The sequence below is a fragment of the Orycteropus afer genome, unplaced genomic scaffold, assembly GCF_000298275.1.
Source record: "Orycteropus afer afer isolate SDZICR_OR568_19922 unplaced genomic scaffold, OryAfe1.0 scaffold00145, whole genome shotgun sequence".
Lineage (NCBI taxonomy): Eukaryota > Metazoa > Chordata > Mammalia > Tubulidentata > Orycteropodidae > Orycteropus > Orycteropus afer.
Window position 1 is genome coordinate 5,488,737 of NW_006921732.1, and position 24,663 is coordinate 5,513,399.

Here is a 24,663-nt window from a genome sequence, read left to right on the forward strand (position 1 = left end):
AGCTTTGTACACTAGAAAGTGCTACTGATATCACTTATTTTATCATAGGCAATTAAGAAGTGCCAACCTTGGAGAAGAGCACAGTGATGAAAAGCTGAACAATGGTAACAAAATAGGCATGTGGAGCAGAACTAGTTGTGGCTTCTTAATTTTGGTCACGCATTCAGACCTTTGGGGGTGATGGTTTACCATAGATAATACTGCCTCGGAAACCCAAGAAGGGGTCACTAGGAGTCTGATCCGACTCATCAGTAGTTGAGTTTGTGTTGCATATGGAATAGGTAGAAGTTGTTGTTGTTGTTGTTGTTTTGCCCTCGAGTTGGTGTAGAAGTTAGAATTTAGGTAAAGGAGAATTCAACACAGTTTCAGTTCCATTCAAACACAGAGTACCTATTATGTGCTGGGAACTGGGGATACAAAGTTGTTTTTTGTTTTTTTTTTTTCAAGAATGTTTTGGCTGTTTGATGTCCCTTGCAATTCCATATGAATTTTAGGATCAGCTTTTCCATTTCTATAAGAAAAATCATGGTTTTTTTTTTTTTTTTTCAAGAAAGAGTATCTGCTGTTGAGAAGCTAACATCTGGTAGAGTTGACAGATTTCTGCTAAAGAACTGTCATGAGTATACTAAGTACAATAACTGAATAAGCATTAGGTCCAGTCAGGGGTGACACAAAGTGAGCAGTTGGCTGTTTTGGGTAGATGAAGAAAGATTTCTCAGAAAGCAGTCTCTTGGGTTAGGTTTTGAAAAATAAAACAGACTTTGCTGAAAAGCACAGAGTTATTCCAGGCACAGGAAGCAGCAATGGCAAAGGCATGGAAGCATGAAGTAATGTTCCGTGATCTGAGAACCATAGGTAGTTCAACAAGGCTGGTGCATAGGGTGCATGCCTTGTTCATGATAGTAACGTGAAGGCTCACTTTTCAACTTATTAGACTTCTTAGAATTTTGTGCCCACCCTTTCACTCTCCCTGTTAGCTGATTACTTTGTATTACACTTTGTTTAGAAAATAGAAGTCATTAGTCTCAAAGTCTCTCATCAATCCGTAGATACATAGACCTACAATTGTACAGGTGTGGTCTTCTTTCTTCCGTCACTCTCCTGTCACAGGCCACTGGTTCCCTGTTACCACCTTTTCAATACTTCTGTCTTTTCACTTACTTTTCCCTAGTTAAGGACCATCATCAGGGAAATAGACTGTGGTATGGTAATCTTCAAATAAAAGCAGATCTTCCTTGATACCACATTTCCTCCAGATAACCACCCCATTTCACTGTTCCCTAAAAGTAACATCTCTAAAGAGCCATGCTCATCATTCACTCTTCAATCCACTATTACCTGACTTTCACCTTCCTCCCACTTTGTTAAAACTGCTTTTGTTAAGGTCACCCATACTCTCCTTGTTGCCAAATTCTGTGCATGCTTTTCTGCTCTCACCTTACTTGGCCTTTTGGCAGTATTTGACATGGTTTACTCTTCCCTCCTGGATTCTCTCTCCCCTGACTTCCATGTCACCACTTCTAGTTTTCCTCTTGTGTCACTGGCTGCTGCTCCTTCTTCTGCCCTAGACTGCTAAATAATGGGGTTCCAGAGGGCATTGGCCTGGTTTCTCTGCTTTCTCTATGATTTCCCTCAAGGTGAGTTTGTCAGTTACTGTGGTTTATATACTCTGACTTTGCTAATGATCACCCTGACTTCTTCAGCTTGATGTCTCTGAACCCTAGACTCTCATATCCAACTGCTTGTTATCTCACAGACATCTCAAGTTTAATATGCCTAAAATAGGACTTTGATTCTTACCCCCCCCATGCACACATACACACTCCTACTATGTTCTTCCTTGTCTTAGTAAATAATACCATCCCCTCAGTTACTCAAACCAAAAATGTGAATCATTCTTGCCTTTTCCTTGCTGTTGTTCATTGTCATCAAGTCACACCCAACTCATGGCAACCCCATGTGTGCAGAGTAGACCTGTTCCATAGAGTTTTCAAGGCTGTGAATTAATGCATTTGAATTATGGTGTTGGTGAAGAATATTGAATATACCATTGATTCTCAAGGATAATGAGACTTGTCTCACATACTTTGGACATATTTTTAGAAGGGACCAGTCCTTGGAGAAAGGTATCATGCTTGGTAAAGTAGCGGGTCAGAGCTCTGGTGGCGTAGTGCCTAAGGCATCTGACCACTAACCAGAAGGCTGGCAGTTCAAACCCACCAGCCAGTTGAAGGAAGGAAGGTTGGGCAATCTATTTCTGTAGAGGTACTGCCTCAGAAACCCAAGGAGGGGTTGCTATGAGTTGAATGGACTCAACAGCAGTGAGTTTGGTTTTTTGGTTTTAAAAGTAGAGGGTCAGCAAAAAAGAGTAAGACCCTCAATGAGATGCAACAATGAGCAGTGTTTTGTTCTGATATACATAAGGTCATCATGCTGGGACCGACTCTACCGTACCTAACAACAACAGCCTTTGAGAAGCAGAAGCAGGTTGCCAGGGCTGTCTTCCAAGGTGCCTCTGGGTGGGTTTGAACTGTCAGCCTTTTGTCCAGTAGTCAAGTGCTTAACCATTGATGCTACCCAAGGACTCCTTTGTCTTTTCCTATCCCCCTTGTATCTCCCCCATCCCCAGCAGCAAGTCCTATGGATTCTGTTTCCAAAATGTATTTTGAATCTGCTTCCTTCTCTCCTCCACTGGCAGACTGCCTTGATTGTAGTCCAGACCAGCATCATCTCTTATCTGGATTACTCCCACAGCCTCCTGACTAGTTTTGGTCCCTTGTTCTTACCCTGTCCCTGTTCATTCTGCACTTGTTGTAAAACTAATCACACATCAGACCATTCACTTGTCTTTTTAAATGCTTCAGCAGCTTCCCAAATTCCCTGCCTGGGCCTGCGTAATCTTGTCCCTGCCTAGCTTTCCAGTTTCATTCCATGTCACTCTTCCCCCACTTATTATGTTCCGTGACACTTGTCTTATTTTAGGCTCTTAACATTCCAAGCTCTTTCCTCCCTTTTGATCTTTAAACATGCAGTTTCCTCTTGGCCACCTAGCTCCCTTACTTCCTTTAATAGGATTTTAGCTTAAATTCACCTGTGCTGATAGATGCTTTCCTTTCTGCCCTACCTAAAGTAGGTTGTACTTTTGGTTTTCTTCCTAACACTTGCTTTAAAAAAAAAAAAAACCCTCAAAAACCAGCTGCCATTAAGTTGATTCAACTCATGGTGACTGTGTTCCAGAGGGTGTCTTTTTTGTTCTTATTTTTATTGTTGTATTTCATAGGGTTTCAAGGACTGATTTTTTTTTTTTTTTAAAGTAGATCACCAGGCTTTTCTTCTGAGGCACCTGTGGGTAGACTTGGGCCTCCAGCATTTCGGTTAGCACCCGAGCTTGCTAACTGTTTGCACCACTACAACCTGCGATTCTTTTGTCTCTCTACTTCCTTTTCTCCTCCACTGGGAGAATATAAACTCAGTGAGGGCAGAGACTGGGTCTGACTTGTTCACTCTTATAGCCCCAGTGCCACCCACAGTGCATGGCATATAGCAGGCACTCATTAAATATTTATGAAACTGTAAGAAGAAAAGGGAAAGCAAAGGAGAAGTGTATCAGTTGGAGTAGGAATAAGGAAAGAGAGAAAAAGGGAGCATATCAGAGGGAAGGGGGAAGTACAGAAAGAAGGAAACACGTACTTACTGGGCAGCTGCTGCACTCTTGACTCCTTCAAATATGTCTTTCTTGTTTGTTGCAGTCTCAGTCCCAGCCATCACCAGCATGCTTGCAATAGATTAGAAGAATTAGCTAACATGCTGTGTTTGTCAGGGTTCTTCAGGGAACCAGACCAACAAGATGTATGTATATAGGGAGACACTCATTTTAAGGAATTGGCTTATGCAGTTGTTGTGGCTGGCAAGTCAAAACTCCATAGGTCAAGCCACGGAATGGAAACTCCAGCAGTCCTGTGGCCAAAATCAGAAGGCCAAGTGGTGAGCTGAAAACGCTAGCAGAATAGTTTCATTAATGGTCTTGAGAAAGAATTCTCCCTCAGAAAACCTCAGTTTTTGCTCTTAAGGCTTTTAATTGGTTGGATGATTACCCACATTATGGAGGGTAATCTGCTTTACTGAAGATCAGCTGACTTAAATGTTCTTCACATAGAAATACTTTCCCAGCAATGTCTGAACTAGTGTTTGGCCAAACAACTGGGAGCACCATAACCTAGCCAAGTTGACACACACAATTAACAATTACACGTGCTAACTCAAAACCAAACCAAACTCACTGCCGTCGAGTCGGATCCAACTCATGGCGACCCATCCTTGGGTTTCTGAAGCGGTATCTCCACGGAAGTGGATTGCCCAATCTTCCTTCAAAGGAGTAGGTGATGGGTTTGAATGCCAGCCTTCTGGTTAGCAGTCAAATGCCTTAGGCACTATGCCACTAGAGCTCCTACACATTCTAAGGCGCCCTCATTTTCCTCAGACCCCTGAAATTTCTTCCCATGTATAACATTTGAGACTCTGGTACCCATAACAGTCATGGCTGCATTTTTTTTTTTTTTTAAACCATGGCCAGTTACTCTGCTAGGTGCCTTCCACACAAGATTCCATTAACTTCAGAGTGAGTGACTTTATCTTTTTCCCCAGTGGAGGTACAAAGAGATGAAGTCACTTCTCAGAATCATATAGCTAGTGAGTGGAGGAGGCCCTTTGGATTCTTTGTGACTATAAAGGCTATATTCCTTCTGCCACATCAGGCCATTTATCTCTAGTTGTTTCCTAAGTTCAAACAACCATTGGGCACATAGCTGTTAAATTCCTATCTTCTGTCAAAGGTCAAAAAGAAATCTCCAATCCAACCTTACTCCCCACTCCCTTATAGCCCAGTTCTAACCACCATCATTTCTTACCAGGACTACTGTAATAGCCTCTTAATGGGCCTCCCTATCTCCCCACTTGTTCCCTTGTAGTTCATTTTCCAGCTGCCGGCCAGATTTCTTTTTTGAAACATGTAATTGGATCATGCCATTTTCTAGTTTATAGTTCTTCTCATTATTCTTTTTTTTTTAATTGTGATTTGAGTGAAAATTTACAGAGCAAATTCACTTTCCATACAGCAGTTCACATACACTTTGTCTCATAACATTGACTACAACTTACCACAATGCAACAGCTCCCCTCCTACATCCTCCCCCTAGTCTTCTCATTATTCTTAAAACCCTTGACCATGACCTATCAGCCCATGGTGGAGCTTCCAGACTAAGACAGACTGGAACAAAGGCCTCACGGTCTCCTTCTGAAAATTAGTCAGTGAAAACCCTACAGATCACAAAAGAATATTGTCTGATGTCGTCATAGAAGATGAGCCTCCTAGGTTGGAAGGCATTCGAAACATGAAGTAGCTGCAACAAAGGACTAAAAAGCATGCTGGCAATCATGAGGATGACATAGGACCAGGCAGCATCTTGTTTTCTTCTACATACGGTTGACATGAGTCAGAGCTGACTCAGCAACTAACAACAGTATCCCTTTACTTAATTGTTAAAAATCCCTTATTTTTCTTCATGGTAACTATATTCTTTATTTTTCTGCTTGTTTATTGTCACTGTTCTCCACTAGCGTGTCAGCTTCATGAGGGTAGGTTCTTTGGTTTACCATATTTTTAAGAATAATGCCTAGCACCTAATGAGCACTCAGTTTTTGTTGACAGCATGAGAGGGAAAAGTTTCATTGTTTATATGCTTAATAAAGATTGTGTTTCCTTTGGATAGGAGTTGCACCGTCTCTGTTCTTATTTTTGAAAATTATAATTGAATAAATGTTGAAAATTCAGTTACCTATGTAACTCCACATATTGAAATTGATTTCCTTCCCCCAGTTCTTTTAGAACCTATGAAATTGAAGCTGCTCCAACCAGTTCTGCATCTGATGGATTTAAGTCAAATCTTGTTTTTAAAGAGATTGAGAAGAAACTTGAAGAGGTAAGATTTATGTGCAATACTAATGGGAGGATCCTGAGGCTATAGGAAGCAGACAGAAGTTTCAGGTGTTGCCATGAAATGGTACAATTTGAAAATTTATATTGTGTTGTCTCGTATTGATTGTCTTTTAGATTTTTGAGTGTCTATTAAGGCTTTCTTATAATTCTGGTAAGACTGTATTTCAGACATATATAAATCTCTCAATTTGAGTTATTTAAAGAGCAATACTTGGGGAAAAGCTTAACCTTTATCACTCTTTTCTGTCCAGTTTTTGTTAGGGAGAGATTCAATTATAGGCAAAGTTCTTACGTGCTAATAGATTGAATTGTGTCCCCCAAAAGTATGTGTTGTAAACTCTGACCTTTATGACTGTGGTTATAATTCCATTTGGGATATGTTTTTGTTATGTTAATGAGACAGGATTAGTGTGGAGTGTGTTTTGAGTCAATCAATCTCTTTTGAGATATAAAGGGCATCCTAACAGTAACTCTTTCTCCAAAAAGAGTTACTGTCTTTGGTCAAAATTACATATTTACTTCTCTGTTCCAAGTTTAGAGCCATTTTAAGATTTCATTATTGCTTTTAGTTTTGAGACCATACAAGACTTAGTTCTAGCCATAATCATACTATTAAAGATCAGTTGAGGTGATCCCAGTGGGCTGAAATAAACAAACCTGTGTTTGTTGCTGTTAGAGCCACATGTGCAAGGCAAACACTGTACACATCTCATAATTCCTGTATTGTAGAGCAAAGGACTTCTTTACATCTAGAATGGTTGTATGGCCAGGGCATGGGGAGGGGAGGCAGGGGGAAGGCAGGCAGCTGATGTGATTGTTGTGTCTTGTCAAGGGATGCTGTGTTTCTAGGATTTTCATAATGATAAACAACCTTCCTGAAGTAGAGTAGAATCAGGGCTGACAACTCCAGGCAAAAGCCGGTGCTGGCTCAGGGGCTGCACCTATCCTGCCTGCCATTTTATGGGATGCACCTGCATGGGACTACCTGTTGTTTTCTAACCTTTTTTGTATTGACAGTATGTTCCATGCCCATAAATATAAATCCATACCATTATTTTTAATGACCACATACTATGTATGTTTGTATCATAGTTTATTTTACCAGGTTCCTATGATGGACATCAGGTATATCTAAATTTTGCAAGTAAAACAAAATTTGCTGTGATAAATTTCCCTTTGCACTCATTGTAAGTATGTATGCTATAATCACCTTAGCATAAATAATTAAAGGAGAAAGTTCTTGGATCGTAGATTGTGTACATTTTGCACTTTGATACACACTGCCAAACTGCTCACCAGAAAGAAGGTATTAATTTATAAATGGTTCATGGGAGTGACTATTTTCATACCTTCTCTAGTATCAAGTTGGCCAGTGGTTTTTTTTTTTTTGTTTGTTTGTTTGTTTGTTTGTTTTAAATCTTTGCCAATCTATTAGGAAAAAAATGTCTTTTTAAAAATTTCTTTCATTACAGGTATCCACTGTAAAATGAAATTGGACTCTATATCTCAGTGTTCTCTTTTCATGCCACTAATACTTACTTGAAGAGCAATCTGTAGGATTGTTGCTTCTGCCAAGTTTTGTTTCATTTTTTTCCACTCTGTTCTGTTAGGGGAAAAAAAAAACTTAGAAATTATCTATGATATGAGGTATGGCAATATGTATGTATATAGTTGACTATTTTTGAGATAAACAAAGAAGTGCTGTTTTTATTTTGGAGTTTTCTTTTAGCTTTACAAATGAATGCCTCTTACTCCCACTTTCATTCTTTTCTGCTTCATAACCTCATCCCCATGGACCTGGTCCCCTTGTTTCCTTTCTCCTTCCCACGATTGTCAGTTTCCTAAATGTTTATAGGACTAGAAAGTGAAAGTCTTGGAATCTTTTGTCAATTCATGCATTCTCTACATTAGCAAAGAAAACCTGGCAAGAGCTTTTATTTCCTCTTTTGTCTGGTAATACCCCATTGCCCTTTTTTGAATTCTGTCTTAATTTTTTCTTTCCTATTAAGTTTAAGGCAGGACCTACTCCTTGACCTTTTGCCTACTCAGAAAGAAGTAGTTTTCTTTGGGCAAGGAGGCACTCAGAACTTTCTGAGTACTACTGATCTCCAGTTTCTCAACAAACATGCATTTTCTTTCCCCTTTTAACTCTTTCTCCTCTTTGTTCATTTCATTAACCCTCTCTCACTTCCACTTCATCTTAAAATGTTTTATTGACCAAGGGCTGTGATTTTCCAAGAGAATCATTTGGTGTTCTCAGAAGTGAGAGAAGTGCAAATGAACATGCATCTGTCTGTCTTCAGGAGATAGGAGGATAGAGTTTGCAAGCATTTCTGTCCAAATGTACAGATAGAGTCTCTACATGTTTGTTGGTGTTTTCCTTCTTTGACTTGTTGGCATCTGCTCATAGCTCTATTCCTGAGGCACTGTGCAAGCAGGTGGCACAGATGCACCTGGAAATAGTCATTCATGGCTGCTGGCCCCAGAAAGGAGCATTTCTCTTGGGTTGCCTAGCATACCAGCATTATCAACCCACTCTCCTAGGTTGTTTCCACAGAACAAAGATAGATAAAAGGTTTCAAGGATTTTCCATTTTCTTTTATTTTATGGTGGCAAAAACCACTCTGCTGCCATAGACTAATTTTTGATGTGTATTGATTGATCTCCTTTGCAGTATGGTATGGTCAAGTGGTCAGAGCATGAACTTGAGGTTAAACTAACCTGGGATTGAGTTCTGCTTGTATTACTTATTAGCTTTATGTCCCTGCCCTTGGGGAACACGGAGAGAAATGGAAATTTTTTTCCAGCAAAAAATAACTGCTTTAACAAGAGTATATTTAGACATTAAGTGGGTGCATGTATGAAGGGCCATCAGAGTGATAAAAACAGAGTAGTCTAACCGATGAGTCAGCATGGGAGCTGACATTGAGTGATGAGGTCAGGGATGGGAATGGAGCATAGGAGGAGGTGGGTGTCCTGGGACAAGACATGAGCAAGGGCATGGAGGTGCAGGCACATATGTTCATGGGATTCAAAAAGTTCAGCCTTATCAGAACATAAAGTCTGAATGACTAGAGATAAGGATGGACAAATATCCTTCAGATTATGAAGAACTTTGAGTGATATATAAAGACAGACGTCATTCTGTCAAGGCATTTAAGAATTTGAGCCTGGAAGTGCTAGGTGAATTATGGTAACGTTAGATGGGTCATGTTAGATGGATTACTTGGCCAGAAGTACAGAGAATAGTTTGAAGGCTTCTTACTTTTATGAGGCTCAGTTTATGGGGTTTTTTGAGAATTAGAGAAATAATGTATATAAAAGCACTTGAAAAGTTTATTGTTTTTGTTAGGTGCCATCAAGTTGATTCTGACTCAAAGTGACCCTATGTACAACAGAATGAAACACTGTCCAGTCTGCCACTGTCCTCACGGTCATTGCTGTGTTTGAGCCCATGCTGCAGCCACTGTGTCAATCCAGCTTGTTGAGGGTCTTCCTCTTTTTTGCTGACTCTCTGCTTTACCAAGCATGATGTCCTTCTCCAGGGACTGGTCCCTCCTGATACATGTCTGAAGTACATGAGATGAAATCTTGTCATCCTTGCTTCTAAAAAGAAATGCAGCTGTTACTCCTTCCAAGACAGATTTGTTCGTTCTCCTAGCAGTCCATGGTATATTTAATATTGTTCACCAACACCGTAATTCAAAGACATCAATTCTTCTTCAGTCTTCCTTATTCGTTGTCCAGCTTTTCACATGCATGTGAGGTGATTGAAAATACCATGGCTTGGGTCAAGCATACCTTAGTCCTAAAAGTGACATCTATGCTTTTTAAAAATTTTAAGAGGTCTTTTACAGCAGATTTGCCCAATGCAATAGGTTATATGATTTGTGATTGCTGCTTCCATGGGTGTTGATTGTGGATCCAAGTAAAATGAAATCCTTGACACTTCAGTCTTTTCTGTGTTTATTGTGATGTTGTTTGTTGGTCCAGTTGTGAGGATTTTTGTTTTCTTTATATTGAGGTGTAATCCATACTGAAGGGTCTAGTCTTTGATCTTCATCAGTAAGTGCTTCAAGTCCTCTTTGCTTTCAGCAAGCAAGGTTGTATCACCTGCATATCACAAATTGTTAGTGAGTCTTCCTCCAGTCCAGATGCCATGTTCTTCATATGAGTGTCTCAGAATATTGGCTCTGCATACAGATTAAATAAGTACGGTGAAAGGTTACAACACTGGTGCACACCTTTCCTGAGTTCAAACCATGCTGTATCCCCTTGTTCTGTTTGAATCCTGCCTCTTGCTTTATGTATAGACTCTGCATGAGCACAGTTAAGTGTTTTGGAATTCCCATTCTTTGCATTATCATCTATCATTTGCTAAGATCCACATAGTCAAATGCTTTTGCATAGGCAGTAAAACGTAGGTAAACGTCTTTCTGGTATTTTCTGCTTTTAGCCAAGATCCATCTGACATCAGCAATGATATATACATATATCCCTCATTACACTTGAATTTCTGAATCTGAATTTCTGGTAGTTCCCTGTCAGTATACGTCTGCAACCATTTTTAAATTTTCAGCAAAATTTTACTTGTATGTGATTTTCATGATTATATTTGATAATTTCCACATTCTGTTGCATCGCCTTTCTTTGGAATGGGGACATTTGGATCTCTTGCAGTCGATTGGCCAGGTAGCTGTCTTCCAAATTTCTTGGCAAAGACAAGTGAGCTTTTCCAGTATTACATCTGTTTTTGAAACATCTCAATTGGTATTCCATCAATTTCTGGAACCTTGTTTTTCACCAATGCCTTCAGTACAACTTGGGCTTCTTTCAGTGTCATCGGTTTTTGATCATATATGTGGTAGTTAAGATTGTGTGTCAACTTTAGTTTTGAGTGGCTTGGCCATGGTTTTGAGTGGCTTTGCAGCTGGATATAGTTATTCCCCATGATGAGATTGTAGTCACCTCCTTGGTGGAATCTGCTGTGAGCACTTAATCAGTTGAAGGGGAGTTGTCTTTGAGGTGTGTCCTGCTTCGAGTTTATATGGAGAAGCTTTGAGAATGGTCTCTGGCTTTTTGGCACATTTGGATCCTGCATTTGGCCAAGTCTTCATCTCCAGTTCATGGGCTTGAACCAATGACCTGCTGTGTTGTTGCCTGCTAATCTTGGTATTCTACCATTTTACCTGCCAATCTTGGATTCGTCAGCCTCAGCAGCCAGCAGCTGTGTGAGTTATGAGAAGCTTTCAGCTGCAGTGGGCCTGAACAAGAGGCAGAGCTGAAGCCCAAGGTCTAGGAGTCTTCACCCAGCCCCTAGAACTGGCACTCTGAACTCAGACTTCTAGCCTTCTAAACTTAAGAGAATAAATTACTGTTTGTTGAAACCATCCACTTGTGGTACTTCTATTACAGCAGCACTAGAGAAGTAAAACAATATGTTTATTCCTGAAATGTTTGAATGTTGACGAATTGGTTAAACATAAACCATGATGCATTAATAATTACTGGTATTGGAATGTGAAAGTTGAAAACAAAGATGACAGATCAATAGTTGGAAAATATGGCCTTAGTAATAGAAATGACACTGAAGATTGCATGATAGAATTTTGCAATACCAGTGACTTACTCATTGCAAAAACCTTTTATAAACATTATAAATAGTGATTATACACATGGACATCATTGGATGAAATATACAGGAGTAAAGTTCTGGTGGCGTAGTGCCTAAGGCACTTGACTGCTAACCAGAAGGCTGGCGGTTCAAACCTATCAGCCACTCCTCGGAAGGAAGATTGGGCAATCTACTTCATAGTGATACCACCTTGGAAACCCAAGAAGGGATTGCTATGAGTCAGGTCTGACTCGAGGGCACATAATAACAACAACAACAAAGTTGACTACATCTGTAGAAGGAGACAGTAGAGAAGTTCAATATGGTCAGTTAGAACAAGGCTGGGGGCTGACTGTAGAAAAGACCATCAATTGCTCCAATGCAAGTTGAAGTTGAAGAGAATTAAAACAAGATCACAAGCGCCAAAGTACAACACTTAGTATGTTGTTATTGTTGTTATGTGCTGTTGAGTTGGACCCAACTCATAGCGACCCCTCCTTGGGTTTCCAAGGCATCATCACTACGGAAGTAGATTGCCCAACCTTCCTTCTGAGGAGTGGCTGGTGGGTTTGAACTGCCAGCCTTCTGTTTAGCAGTCAAGTATCTTAGACACTATGCTACTAGAGCTCCCACCTGAATTTAGAGACCATCTGAAGAATAGATTTGACACATTGAACACTAATACCCAAAGACCAGACAAGTTGTAGGATGACATCAAAGACATCATACATTGAGAAAGTAAAAGATCATTAAAAAGATGAGAAAGAAAGAAAAGACCAAAGTTGATGTCAAAAGAGACTCTGAAACTTGCCTTTGAATATAAAGTAGCTAAAGCAAATGGAAGAGATGATGAAGTGAAAACGCTGAACAGAAGATTTCAAAGCTCGGCTGGAGAAACTAAGTATTATGATGAAATGTACAAAGACCTGGAGTTAGAAAACTAAAAGTGAAGAGCACACTTGGCATTTCTCAAGCTCAAAAAACTGAAGAACAAATTCAGGCCTCAATTTGTAATATTGCAGGATTGAAAACTTTGAAGTCCTCCTCAAATTTATTATTATTGTTAAAAATTTTTCCTAATATTAGCTTAAACCAGTGTGAACTCTTAAAAAAAGCCAAAGTAAGAGAATTTAATTTCTCTTTTATTTTTAAAACCTGGTAATTTTTGTTGCTTCTTGATTTAACTAGAAAATATTGGTAGTTACACTCATGTGAGAGATGCTTCCATGACTGTTGAGATAAATAGGCCCACAGTTTTCTTAGTATAAAGTAGATGAAATATTTTTAGAATAACTTCTTTAGAGTTGTAAGATCTGTGATTAATTGCAAGTATGCTCAGATATGTTCCCTATGTATAATAAAAAGATTGACAGCCCTGCTAGGATGTTAAAGTAAAAAAGACAGTAATAAGTGTCATTAAGAATATGGAAAAATTATAGCTGTCATTGATTGCTAGTGGGATTGTAAAATGGTACAGCCACTGTGGAAACAGTTTGGCAGTTGCTTAAAAAGTTACATATAAAGTTACCATATATATGACACAACAAGTCCCCTGATAGATACATATTCAAGAGAAATGAAAACATATGCCCACAGAAAGCTGGACAGACAGAATGCATGGATAAGAAGGGTACAGGGAGAGGGTAGTCACAGGGAAGAGAGGGGAAAGAGAGTTTTTTTTATGGTTGAGGATAGTAATCGGGGCTGTGAAATCAAATGTACATCAACTGTTAAATGTAAAACAAATCTGCTTTGTAAATTTGCACCCATAGCACAAGAAAATAAAAAAGAAAACATATGCCCACAAAAAACTTGTACACAAATGTTCATAGCACCATTATTCCAAAAATGGTGTAAAAAAGTAGAAATAACTCAGATGTCTATCAACTGATGAATGGATCAACAAACTATGGCATAACCAGACAATGGAATATTATTCATCCATAAAAAGGAATGAAATACATACTACAACATGGATGACCCTTGAATGTATTACACTAAGTGAAAGAAACCAATCACAAAAGATCTTACATTGTATGATTCCATTTGTAGGCAATTAGGCAATGTCCAAATAGGCAAATCTATAGAGACAAAACTAGGGACTGGTGGTGAGGAGGAATGGGAAGTGACTGTTAATGGGCACAGATGTTCTTTTTGGGGTGATGAGAATGTTCTAAAATTATATAGTGATGTCAGTCCCACAACTCGTGAGTATACTAAAAAGAGAATCTCACTGAATTATGTACTTTAAAAGGGTGAATTTTATGTATATAAATTATATCTCAATAAAGCTTTTATAAACAAATCAAAAGGAAGAATTTAGGCCAGACTCGTTGCATGTGTACAAACAGGTTTGTACCTGATGCCAATTTATGTAAGCTCTTGGCAATAATTATTTCAGTATTCTAGGTACTTGTAACAGTGCCTGAACAGAGTGAATACTTAAATCTTTGTTAAAATAATGAATATTATGAGACCAAAGGGAAGAATCTAGGATATAAATTCTTGCAGGAATGTAAAGCTGAAATAAAGAAGGTGGGAAATAAAAACAATTAGAACTAATAGCAGCATTCAATGAAATTGCAAGTTTAATTTCCGAGGAAGTAAATCTTCATGGAAGTAGATTGCCATTCTTTCTTCTACAGAGTGGCTGGTGGGTTTGAACTGCCAACCTTCTGGCTAGCAGTCAAATGCCTTAGGCACTACACCACCAAAGCTCCTTAGTGTATATATATGTGTGTGTGTCTATATATGTGTGTGTGTACGCACACACACGCGCGCAAAGATTAACATGTTTTCTATATGTTTACAATAGCCTAGTCATAAAATATAATAAAAAAGATATATCATTAACAAGAACAATATGAAATATGCAAGAAATGTACAAAAGCCTATATCAGGAAAAAAATGACAAAATTTTATCAAGGGACCTTGAAGAAAACTTGAAGATATGCCACTTCATGGATGGGAGGACTTAATATTGTAAAGATACCACTTTTCCTTCAAACAGATCCATATATTTTATGCAACTCCATTTAAATCCAACAACTTTTTTGGGGAAGAGCTAACCAAATGATTATAAAGTACATACATCTGGAGGAAAAAAGTATTCCCAAAATATCCAAAAGTAGCCAAAACTATTTGGAAGAGAAGAATTATGATGAGGATTTGCCATTCCAGAGTAAAGTACATTCCAGAGCTAAATATTGGCATAGGAATAGCAGACAGATTATGGAATAAAATTTTAAAAAGCTGACCTTGTTGAGCAATACTCTGTTTTGTAGATAATTACATAATTTGATTCTCATACAACTCTATGGGAGTAGCTACTGTTATCTCTCCATTTAACAGGAAAGAATTAACTGAGACTCAGAGTTTAAGTAACTTGCCCAGTGTTAATAAGTACGTGACAACAGGAATTCAGACCTGTGTTACCTCATTCCAGATTCAGTGTTCTTAATTGATAAAGTTCTAGGAATTATCCTTAAATAAATGGGGTTATAATATTCACAACATTGTTACAAGAGTCAGAAGTTAGAACCAATGTAAATGTCAAGCAACAGGGTAGTGATTGATTAAGTGAAACATGGTACACATTACAGTTAAAGACTATGTGACCATTTAAAATTATGTAGAAGAATATTTAATGACATAGAAATAAGGATAATTATATTAAACATAAAATTAGATTACAAAAGAGTATGTACAGTATGACTGCAGTGTAGTAAATTACCTGGTATGGCTTTTCTAGCCATAAGTCTGTAAACTCCGAGGTAGAATTTTCCCATGAGCAACTGAGGAGCTCCTGATTGTTAAAATTATCCACCTGGGGTATTTCTGTAGAGAGTGGCACAAAGCAGTGTTCTGGGAAGTTCAAGCTCTCTCAGGTGCTTAGAATTCTGATGTTATGATTGGTTAGTTTGGCCACTCTGCCAGACTCAAAAGGAGCCCTCCTAGAGACAGAAGGAGTCTGTCTCTGACTATTGGATGAGAAAGACGTGTTGCTGAGAGAAATGTGCTCCTGAGAGACACGCACTGCTGAGAAAGAGACACCAAGAGAGACACACTGCTGAGAAAGAGACACCGAGAGAGACACGCTGCTGAGAAAGCGACGCCAAGAGACATGCGCTGCTGGGAGAGAGACTGAGTGTACTTCCTGAACGTGAATTGTAGCCTGGTGCTTCCCTAACAAACCCCATAATCTGTGAGTTCTGTGTGGCCACTGCAGCAAATTATCGAACCTAGCAGAGAAGTGGTGGGTGTTGCGGGAGGAACAGTTGGTGCAAGGGCTGGAGGGAGGCAGCATGACTGGCCTTGCAGGAATAGGCGTTGGGCTATTGATGGTGATCCTGTCTTCTTGTGTGGTTAGAGTAGGTCAGAAGATGAGGCTTCCCTGCCCCTTTGGCAGTGACCCATTAAAAAATTTTTTGCAGAGAGAAGGAAGGGCTGCTTATGCACAGGGAGACAGCTCAGGGCGCAGAAGAGTATGGAGGGATGGACACTGGGAAGAGGTGGCTATGGGGAGGAAGTGGGAGGGGAGCTGTTGTATTGTAAATTTTGGTCAATGACATGAGACAAAGTATATGTGAACTGCTGTATGAAAAGTGAATTTGCTCTGTAAATCTTCACCCAAATCAAAATAAAATTAAAAAAAAATAAAATTTTTTGCAGAGGAAAAAAGATAGAGGGGATTTATACAGAAATACTGTATAAATCTTTGGGTGATGAAATTATGAATGATATATATTCTTTTTATGCTTATAATTTTTTATAAAAATTATTCTAATTTTTCCACCAGTAAAATGCATTTCTTCTCTAAAGAAAAATAATTTCAGTAATGTTATGTTATTGTTCTGTTCTTTTTTTAAAAAGTGTGCCAGGTTGTTGTTATCCTTTCATTATTCACCCTGCCAGGCTGGCTTAGCCTAGCTGTCACTCTGTGCTCCTGCAGTCCCCATGCTTTCCTCTAACCCAGGATTGATCACAGTGTATTTGTTGACTCCTGTCTCTCTGTCCTTGGTGCCTAAAACAGTGGCCTGACTTAATGTTTCAGGAAGTAAAGATGGAAGCAGAGTGGGGATGCAGGGGAGGAGAAGGGAGGGAGAAAGTAAACAACCTGCAGAGATACAGGGTTGAGGTTATTTTTTCCCCCCTATTTAGGCTAGTTTCTTTCCCCAGCATCCAAAAGTTACCAGTGGATGACATATTACTTGTGTAATTTTTTACATAAATCCCGAAAATGGGTAAAGCAAATAAAGACTTTGACTCAGAACCACTCATCTTTAAGTTCTGATTGTGGGGAATAAAAATCTATATAAAGGACTTCAAGTGTGTATGTGTGTTTGTGGAGGTTTCTAGATTTATAAAGACCAGAGTGAATCTGTCAAAAACTACTGAGACATATGAAGGCAATTTCAGCAGAAAATGCTTCCCTGCCACCCTTACTCTCCCTTTCCTCCCACCACCTATATCCAAAAAGCCATTTCTAACACAAGATTTGGCAGATGTAGGTGTTAGGACCTGGTTGCCTTTCAGACTTTTCCGGCTAAAAGATCTTAAGGAAACTTGGGGACTGCCTGCTGGCCCAGTTGCTCATATCATGCATCTGTTTAATTATTGCATTTGTTTTTTGGGAAAAAGCCAGAGAAATGAACTTAATGTAAGAGTTTTTTGTTTGTTTGTGTTTTCCAGGAAGGGGAACAGTTTGTAAAGAAAATTGGTGGCATTTTTGCCTTCAAGGTGAAGGATGGCCCTGGAGGTAAAGAAGCTACCTGGGTGGTGGATGTGAAGAACGGCAAAGGATCAGTACATCCTAACTCAGGTCAGTGCAGTACATCTTCATTTATAAAGGAGCACTGACAAGTTCACAGAGGCTGTCAGCCAGGGGAAAGGGTCTGCTTTGGCATTCCCAGGTCCCTGAGTGGTACAAACAGTTAACATGCACAGCTGCTAACCTCGAGGCTGATGGTTAGAGTCCACCCTGAGGAGCCTTGAAAGAAAGTCCTGGCAATCTACTTCTAAAAAATTACATTGAAAACCCTGTGGAGCACAGTTCTACTCTGACACATGTGGGATTACTATGAGACAGAATCAACTCAGTGGCAGCTGGTTTTGGTGTTCCCAGCAGGCTAGCTTTAAAGGTATAGTGACTCCTTAGGAACAGGAAGAGGTCTGCTTTATTTTTGGTATACCATGTGATATTTTATTTGCTTATTGTCCGTCTCCCCAACTTGAACTGTAAGCTCCATGAAGGCAGAGATTTCTGCCTGTTAGGTTCACCACTGTGTTCCCAGTACTGAGAATACAACCTGATGTATTCAGAGGCCTTCAATAAAATAAATAATTTAAAAATGAATCTTAAACTTATCATGAATGTATAGTGCTTAGTAAGCACTCAGTAAGTGGTAGGTATGTTGGCCTGTGTCTTTTGACCGAGAGAGAGCATGATGTAGTTTAGAAATATGATGGATTGGAACCTGCTTTTTGGAGAGCTCTGAATCCATGCTGTTAACTTGGAATGTTATTTGTTGTACCTAATCACTTCATTAAAGCTTTTTAAATAGAAAAATGAAAGAGCTATATTTTAGAAGATGAAGACTTGTGCCTTAGACTTGATGAACTAGAAAGGGAGTGATCAGAGGCAGGGAAAGCAGTTAGAGGATGGCTATTGCCAACAGTCTGAGTGAGCAGAAGAGCTGAGTGTTGGTAGTGAGGAAAAGCGAAATTTAAGGGGAGATGCCAGAGATACAGAGGTATAATTGATGGGACCTGTAAATTGTATAGGAGGAGATCCATCAAAGAGTATAGAGTTTCATTATTGATACATTATTGAGGGACATCCTGGAGGAGGGGATGGCATCAGGAGCAAGGTGGAGGAAGATTAGTCTGAGAAAGGAGTGGTGGATACTTCTGTCTGTGAGAGAGTAGATAACTCTCAGGGGCTTTTGGAGGTAGAGAGGAGGTTGGTAGAACTCCTGGAATGATTTTAGAGATGGGAGAACAAGTTGAACACTGTTACGTGCACTGTTGGATAAGGAATCCACTAAGGGCATCTGGTGAGGGCAGCATGGCTTTGTTGCAGAAGGTCCCTGAATTATATGAAATCCTTTTTTTTTTTGTAAATGAGTAGGCAGAAAATTACTACATGTTAGTATTCTATGAGCTGCCACTCTAAGATGGCATAGGAAGGAAAACGAAGTGCTTCATCTCGATTCTAGCTTTGAGAAATAGGAAGAACTTTTAGAAATACAGTAGTATGAGTGAATAATGCATCATTACTTCAGGATTCTATTCTTATATGCCCAGGAAGGTGTTAAGGTGATTTAAAAAAAAAATTTCTCCCCATTTCCTCCTGTTTCTTTGTTTGTTGTCATAAAAGATAATACTTTTGGAAAGCTATTGAATAGTTTCAGAAAAAGTTTGTCCCCTTCCGACAACTGGCAGTATGCTCTCCCCAAGTTAGGGCCACATTCCATACCCGAAAGGATCTTACCCTGGGGCAGGGAAATTTGTGCTGAAACTGACACTTGTTGGCAGCCAGGAGTGGTGTTGAATTATGGACTTATACAGTAAAGCCACCACTGGAAAGTGCCAGCTCCTTTTACATCAACAACAAATGACCATTTGTTAGAGATTATCTATGTTAAGCATTAATAACCTGTCCTCGTTTGAACCAGAATCTTAAAGGGAATTTCTAGTTCTTTCACATAGTTTTGAGAGGTTTACTTAATGTTAACCAAGTAAGATGTATGCAAATGTATTTTGTTTGCTTATACTTGAAAAAGTTTGGTTTTGATTATCCATGTGGTTATATTAAGGACTTTTAGATTTTGTGCATTGTCCATAATCTTTTCCTTGTTGCCTTCTCCGTGAGTCCTGCCCTACCTCCTCCCATAGCATATCTCCAGGTAGCCAATTTTGATTAATCTAACATGTTTGACCCCACCAGTCACACCACAGAAGAAAGATGAGGCAGTCTGCTTCTGTAAAGATTTACGGCCTTAGGAACCCTATGGATCAGTTGTACTCTGTCTTAAGGGTTTGCTATGAGTTGGAATGGACCCAACGACCACGAGTGAGGTTTGGGTTAATGTGATGCTCATTATTCCTTCATTCCTTTATTCCTTCTCTGCAATTACTTGAGTTCTCAACCTTGCCCCTGTGTGAGGAACCTGAGACAGAAATCCTCAGGCTCCCTCCTGCCTACCCCCCCATCCCAAGGTACAGTAGAAAGAAAAGAACATAGCCTTTGGATACACCCAAACCTGGGTTCAGATCTTAACTCTCTCACTTTCTAGGTAGATACCTTCCCTTAGTCCAATGGTTACATATGGAAAATGATGAGAATAATTTCTGTCTGTGGAGTTGTTATGAGGATTAAATGAGAGAATGATTGTAAAGCATCTGGCATAGGAAGGGTTCAGCAAATCATTGCTTCCTATGCAACCTGTATATTAAACATTAAATGTTTTATATCACACAACTTTTGCCAAGTCAACTGTAAACATTAATTTTGCTTGGACACATTAGACTTGTCCAAGACCCCTCAAAAGGACTTGGGGGACTGGGAGAACAGCTGGGATTCATCAGCTACTGATGAATTGATGAGACCCCACTAAAGCTGAGCTGTTGAGTGTGTATCTCTCCTGAACAAAAGGAGACAGTGGAGCATAGGAGTAGGGAGGATAGGCCTTGGTAGCAGGAATCTTCATTGAGAAGAAGCTAAGCCACTCACTAGCTCTATGATCTTGAGCAAGTTATCTGACCTCTGTGACTCTCATTGGAAAAAAAAGAAACCATTGCAGTCAAGTTGATTCTGACTCATAGTGACCCTAAGAGACAGAGTAGAACTGCCCCCAAAAGTTTCCAAGGCTGTAATCTTTACGGAAAAAGACTGCCATATCTTTCTACCGTTGACCCTCATAAACCAAAACCAAAAACCAAACTCACTGCCGTCAAGTTGGATTTGACTCACAGTGACGCCTCCTTGGGTTTCTGAGGCGGTATCACTACAGAAGTAGATTGTCCAACCTTCCTTCTGAGGAGTGGCTGGTGGGTTTGAACTGACAGCCTTCTGGTTAGCAGTCAAATACCTTAGGCACTACGCCAATAAGGTTGTTTAAAAGATCAAATGAGACCAAGTATGTGAAGCACTCAGCCTTGTGAGCACTCAGTAAGTGCTGATACTACATCAGCAGCATTAGCAGTAGTGGAATCATTACTGAAAATCCTTTCCATCTTTTCCATTTGAAACTTCTCATAGACACGGTCAATATAGCAATGAAATATTAGAGTCTTTGTTGTGCAGTCTTTTTTTTTTCTTCATTATATTTTAGACAGTTTTTAAAATCATTATTTTTAAAACTTTGTATTATATAAGTAGTATATGCTTGTAGTAGAAAAATTTAAAAAAGAGAAACAAAGCAAAAAAAGTTACTTCCCCATAATCCCACCATTTAGGTCAGGGATTGACAGACTATGGCCTCTGGGCCAAATCCAGCTTACCACCTGGTTTTGTTTTGTTTTTTTCTTTTGGTAAAATGTTTATTGAAATATAACCTGTATACCTACTCCTCACTTATCAACTATCTTTATCTGACATTTCATATTTACAGTAATCAAAAATCTACTATCCAACTATTTTGCACATTAATGAGCTATGGCATGGTGGTGCCCCCTGCCTCAAGGAAGGTCTCTGGGTGGCCTCTAGGAAGCCCAGCAGTGCTGTCCCAAACCCTCCATTCCCTCTTATGGTGGTGTTGGGGTGGGAGGGGCAGGCACAGTGTCCATCTGCCACCTGAGGCTAGCCTCCTCCATGGCCTGTGGCAGACATGCAGGCGGGTACCAGTGGGCACCTGTTTTGAGTTCCCAGCTCCTACATGGCTCAAAATTGCTGTGGGGTAGGAAAGGAGGAAAGAAAGGCATCAAAGAGGGTGTTTGGAAGAAATGTGTGTGAGTTTAATGACATCCCACAGTGAGCCAAACTGGGCCTGTAGCCTCGCCTTTGTGGGACAGGGTAAGGTGCTTGGCCAGGCTCCCAGCTCCCTAGCAGGAAGTCCCTAGCCTAGAGCCTGGGTGTTTTGCTGCCAGACCCTGAGAGCAGAACAGGCTCTGGAGTCGTGAACTCAGGGCTTGCAGGGGTGGGAGTGGCACCCTGAAGGCAGCTCTGAGAGGGAGGATCTGACCCAGTACTGGAGGAAGGTGAAGTGGCTAAGCCTTGGGCCCTCCAGTCACAAAGCCTGAAGTAACTGTGTATTAACCTTTATCCAGCTTTGTCCCCTCCAAGCCTCCTCCTCTGCAAAGGAATAATCCATAACTGGACTCATCACAATGATGAGCACTTTAGTAAATGTTAACTGTTATTATTTCTATAATCATATTTTCTAAATAAAAAAACAATCACACAAATGTATGGTCTGAAAACAGAAAAAAAAAAAATCCTCCATTTTCACTCACACCAGTTTACACATAATGCTCTGGTCTTTAGAACCTAACCATGTCAATAAATAAGGAGTGGGTGTAGTAAGGAACATAAATCTGAAGCATCCAGCTTGATGAATGTTTATAAATGAACACACCTCCCAGATTAAGGTACAAAAGTTGCCAGCACTCTAGAAGTCTCCCTCAACACTCCCTCCTAGCTCTACACACTTCCAAAAACCAGACAAAACTCACTGCCGTCGAGTCAATCCTGATTCATAGCGACCCCTCCTTGGGTTTCTGAGGCGGTATCACTACGGAAGTAGATTGCCCAGTCCTCCTTCTGAGGAGTGGCTGGTGGGTTTGAACTGCCAGACTTCTGGTTAGCAGTCAAATGCCTTAGGCACTGTGCCACCAGAGCTTACACATAACTTCCAAAAGGCACCACTCTTTTGAATTCTGTCACTATAGATTTATTTTATTTATTTTGGAAATTCATGTACTCACAAATGGAACCTTACAATATTTAGTCTTTTAGATATGGCTTCTTTTGCTCAGCATTGTAAGATTCATTCATATTTTTGTGCACAGCAATGGTTTGTTTTTCCTGTATGAATATAGCAGAATTTGTTTATTCATTCTGCAGTTAGTGTATCTTTGCATTATTTCCAGTTTGGAGCCTTATGAATAAAACTATCATGAACATTCTTAAATGTGTCTTTTAATGGACATATATACTCAGTTTTGTTTTTTTTTAATTAATTTTGTTATTCAGAATATACTATATACAGTAGTTCCTGACTTAGGACAGTGTTCCATTCTGACGTTGTAAGTTGGTTCAGATATAAATAGAATACTTCATTTTTTTTTTTAGCTTTCATTATTATTGCCTTTTATTACCAATATCTTTATAAATCCAATCTTTATTTGTCTTGGGGGTTGGAAACATTACATATGAACTTGCGGATATATTTTAATACATACATACAGAAAGTACACAGATCATAAAAATATACTCCGATGATAAAGAAGAGTTAGACGAGATTGGCATTTTGTCAGTTGTGGTAATAACTCCACTTGTGGAAAGTTCTGGATCATCTGGACTCTCCCTGAGAATGGGGATGGCATTTCTAAGGAGAAAATTAGTGACAGTTGTCTGTGTATGGCCTTCTCCATTTTTTCTTCATATATTTCGTGGTAACATCTCACTTCTTCCCGAATCTGCCTGTAGACTTTAGCAAAGCAATCAGCATTTGAGTCCATGTTCTCAAGCAATTGAAGCCCCTGATGTAGTTTAGAAAACTAAAAGAATCTGACAGTGTTTTGAACAGTAAATCATAAAATTAAATATCAGCAAATGATAACATCAGCACTGCAGCATTGTATGTAGCACATGTTACTAACGATAAGATGTGCAAAAAAGAATAAAAGGACAGTCATCAGTGCAGTTCATCCGTAATGTGAGTATGTTGTAGGTTGGGGACTGCTTTATACTCTTTTCTGTTGTGCATACCAGCCAGGGGTAGGAGTGTTAGGTCATAAAGTCCAGTATAGCAAACAGTTTTTTAGTGTGGTTGTGTACCTTACATGCCCTTCTGCAGAATGTGAGTTTCTGCTGCACATTTTTGGCAGCACTTGATACTTACTATCAGGTGGTGTTTTTTTAAGTTGAGTTCATTGAAGTATAATTACATACAATAAAATTTACCCTGTTTAGATGGACAGTTCTATGAATTTTGACAAAACTATCGTATAGTTATGTAACCACCACCAAAAATCAAAATATAGAATATTTCCATCAGCCCAGAAACTGTCCACATACCTCATGCCCCTTTGTAGTCCGTCCTTTCCTCTCATACGCAGTCCCTGGTCACTGCTAATCTCATTTCTGTGCCTGTGGTTTTGCCTTTTCTAGAACATCACATAGGTGGAATCGTGCAGTAGCTTTCTGAGCTGCCTCTTTCACTGAGCAGAGAGCGTTGAGATTCATCCTGTTGTTGTGTGTATCACATCTGTTATTGTCAGATAGTGTATCGCAAATCTCTTCTCTCTCCTCTGTCTGCCACTGCTTTTTGAAAATAAAATGTATTGGAACACCACCTCACTCATTTGTGAATTATCTGTGGCTGCTTTTGTACTACAAGGACAAAGTTGAGTATGGCAACAGCCACCAAATGGCCCTCAATGCCTAAAATACTTAGTAGCTGACCCTTTACAGAAAAAAATTTGTTAAACCCTGATCTTAGGGAATGTATTCATTTTCTATTACTGCATAACAAATTACCACAAACTTAGTGGCTTAGAACACACACATTTATTATCTCACAGTTTCCATGGGTCAGGAGTCTGAGCACAGCTTAGCTGGTTCCCTCCATAGGGTCTTACTGACTGCAGTTGAGGTGTTGACGAGGCCTGGGTTCTCATCTGGAGGCCTCACTGGTGAAGGGCCCATGTTGTTGACAGGATTTCTTTCCTTGTGGCTATGAGAATGACAACTTCTGTTTTTTGCTGGCTGTTGGCCAAAGGCCACCCTGGTTCCTTGCCACATGGCTCTCCCCATAGGCAGTTTACAACATAGCAGCTAGCTTCTTCAAGGCCAGCAGGAGAGCAAGAATGTGTCTGCTGGCAAGGTAGA

At 39.6% G+C, this 24,663-nt stretch overlaps 1 protein-coding gene across 1 annotated transcript in view; it reads left to right on the top strand.

Moving 5' to 3' along the window:
* The window catches only part of SCP2 (sterol carrier protein 2), a 243,070-nt gene that overhangs the window by 214,689 nt on the left and 3,718 nt on the right, over positions 1-24,663 (top strand). Inside the window, exons 12-13 of the mRNA XM_007945912.2 lie at positions 5,876-5,978; positions 17,301-17,430. Coding sequence (XP_007944103.2) covers positions 5,876-5,978; positions 17,301-17,430 — 233 coding nt within the window. The remainder of the gene's footprint in view (positions 1-5,875; positions 5,979-17,300; positions 17,431-24,663) is intronic.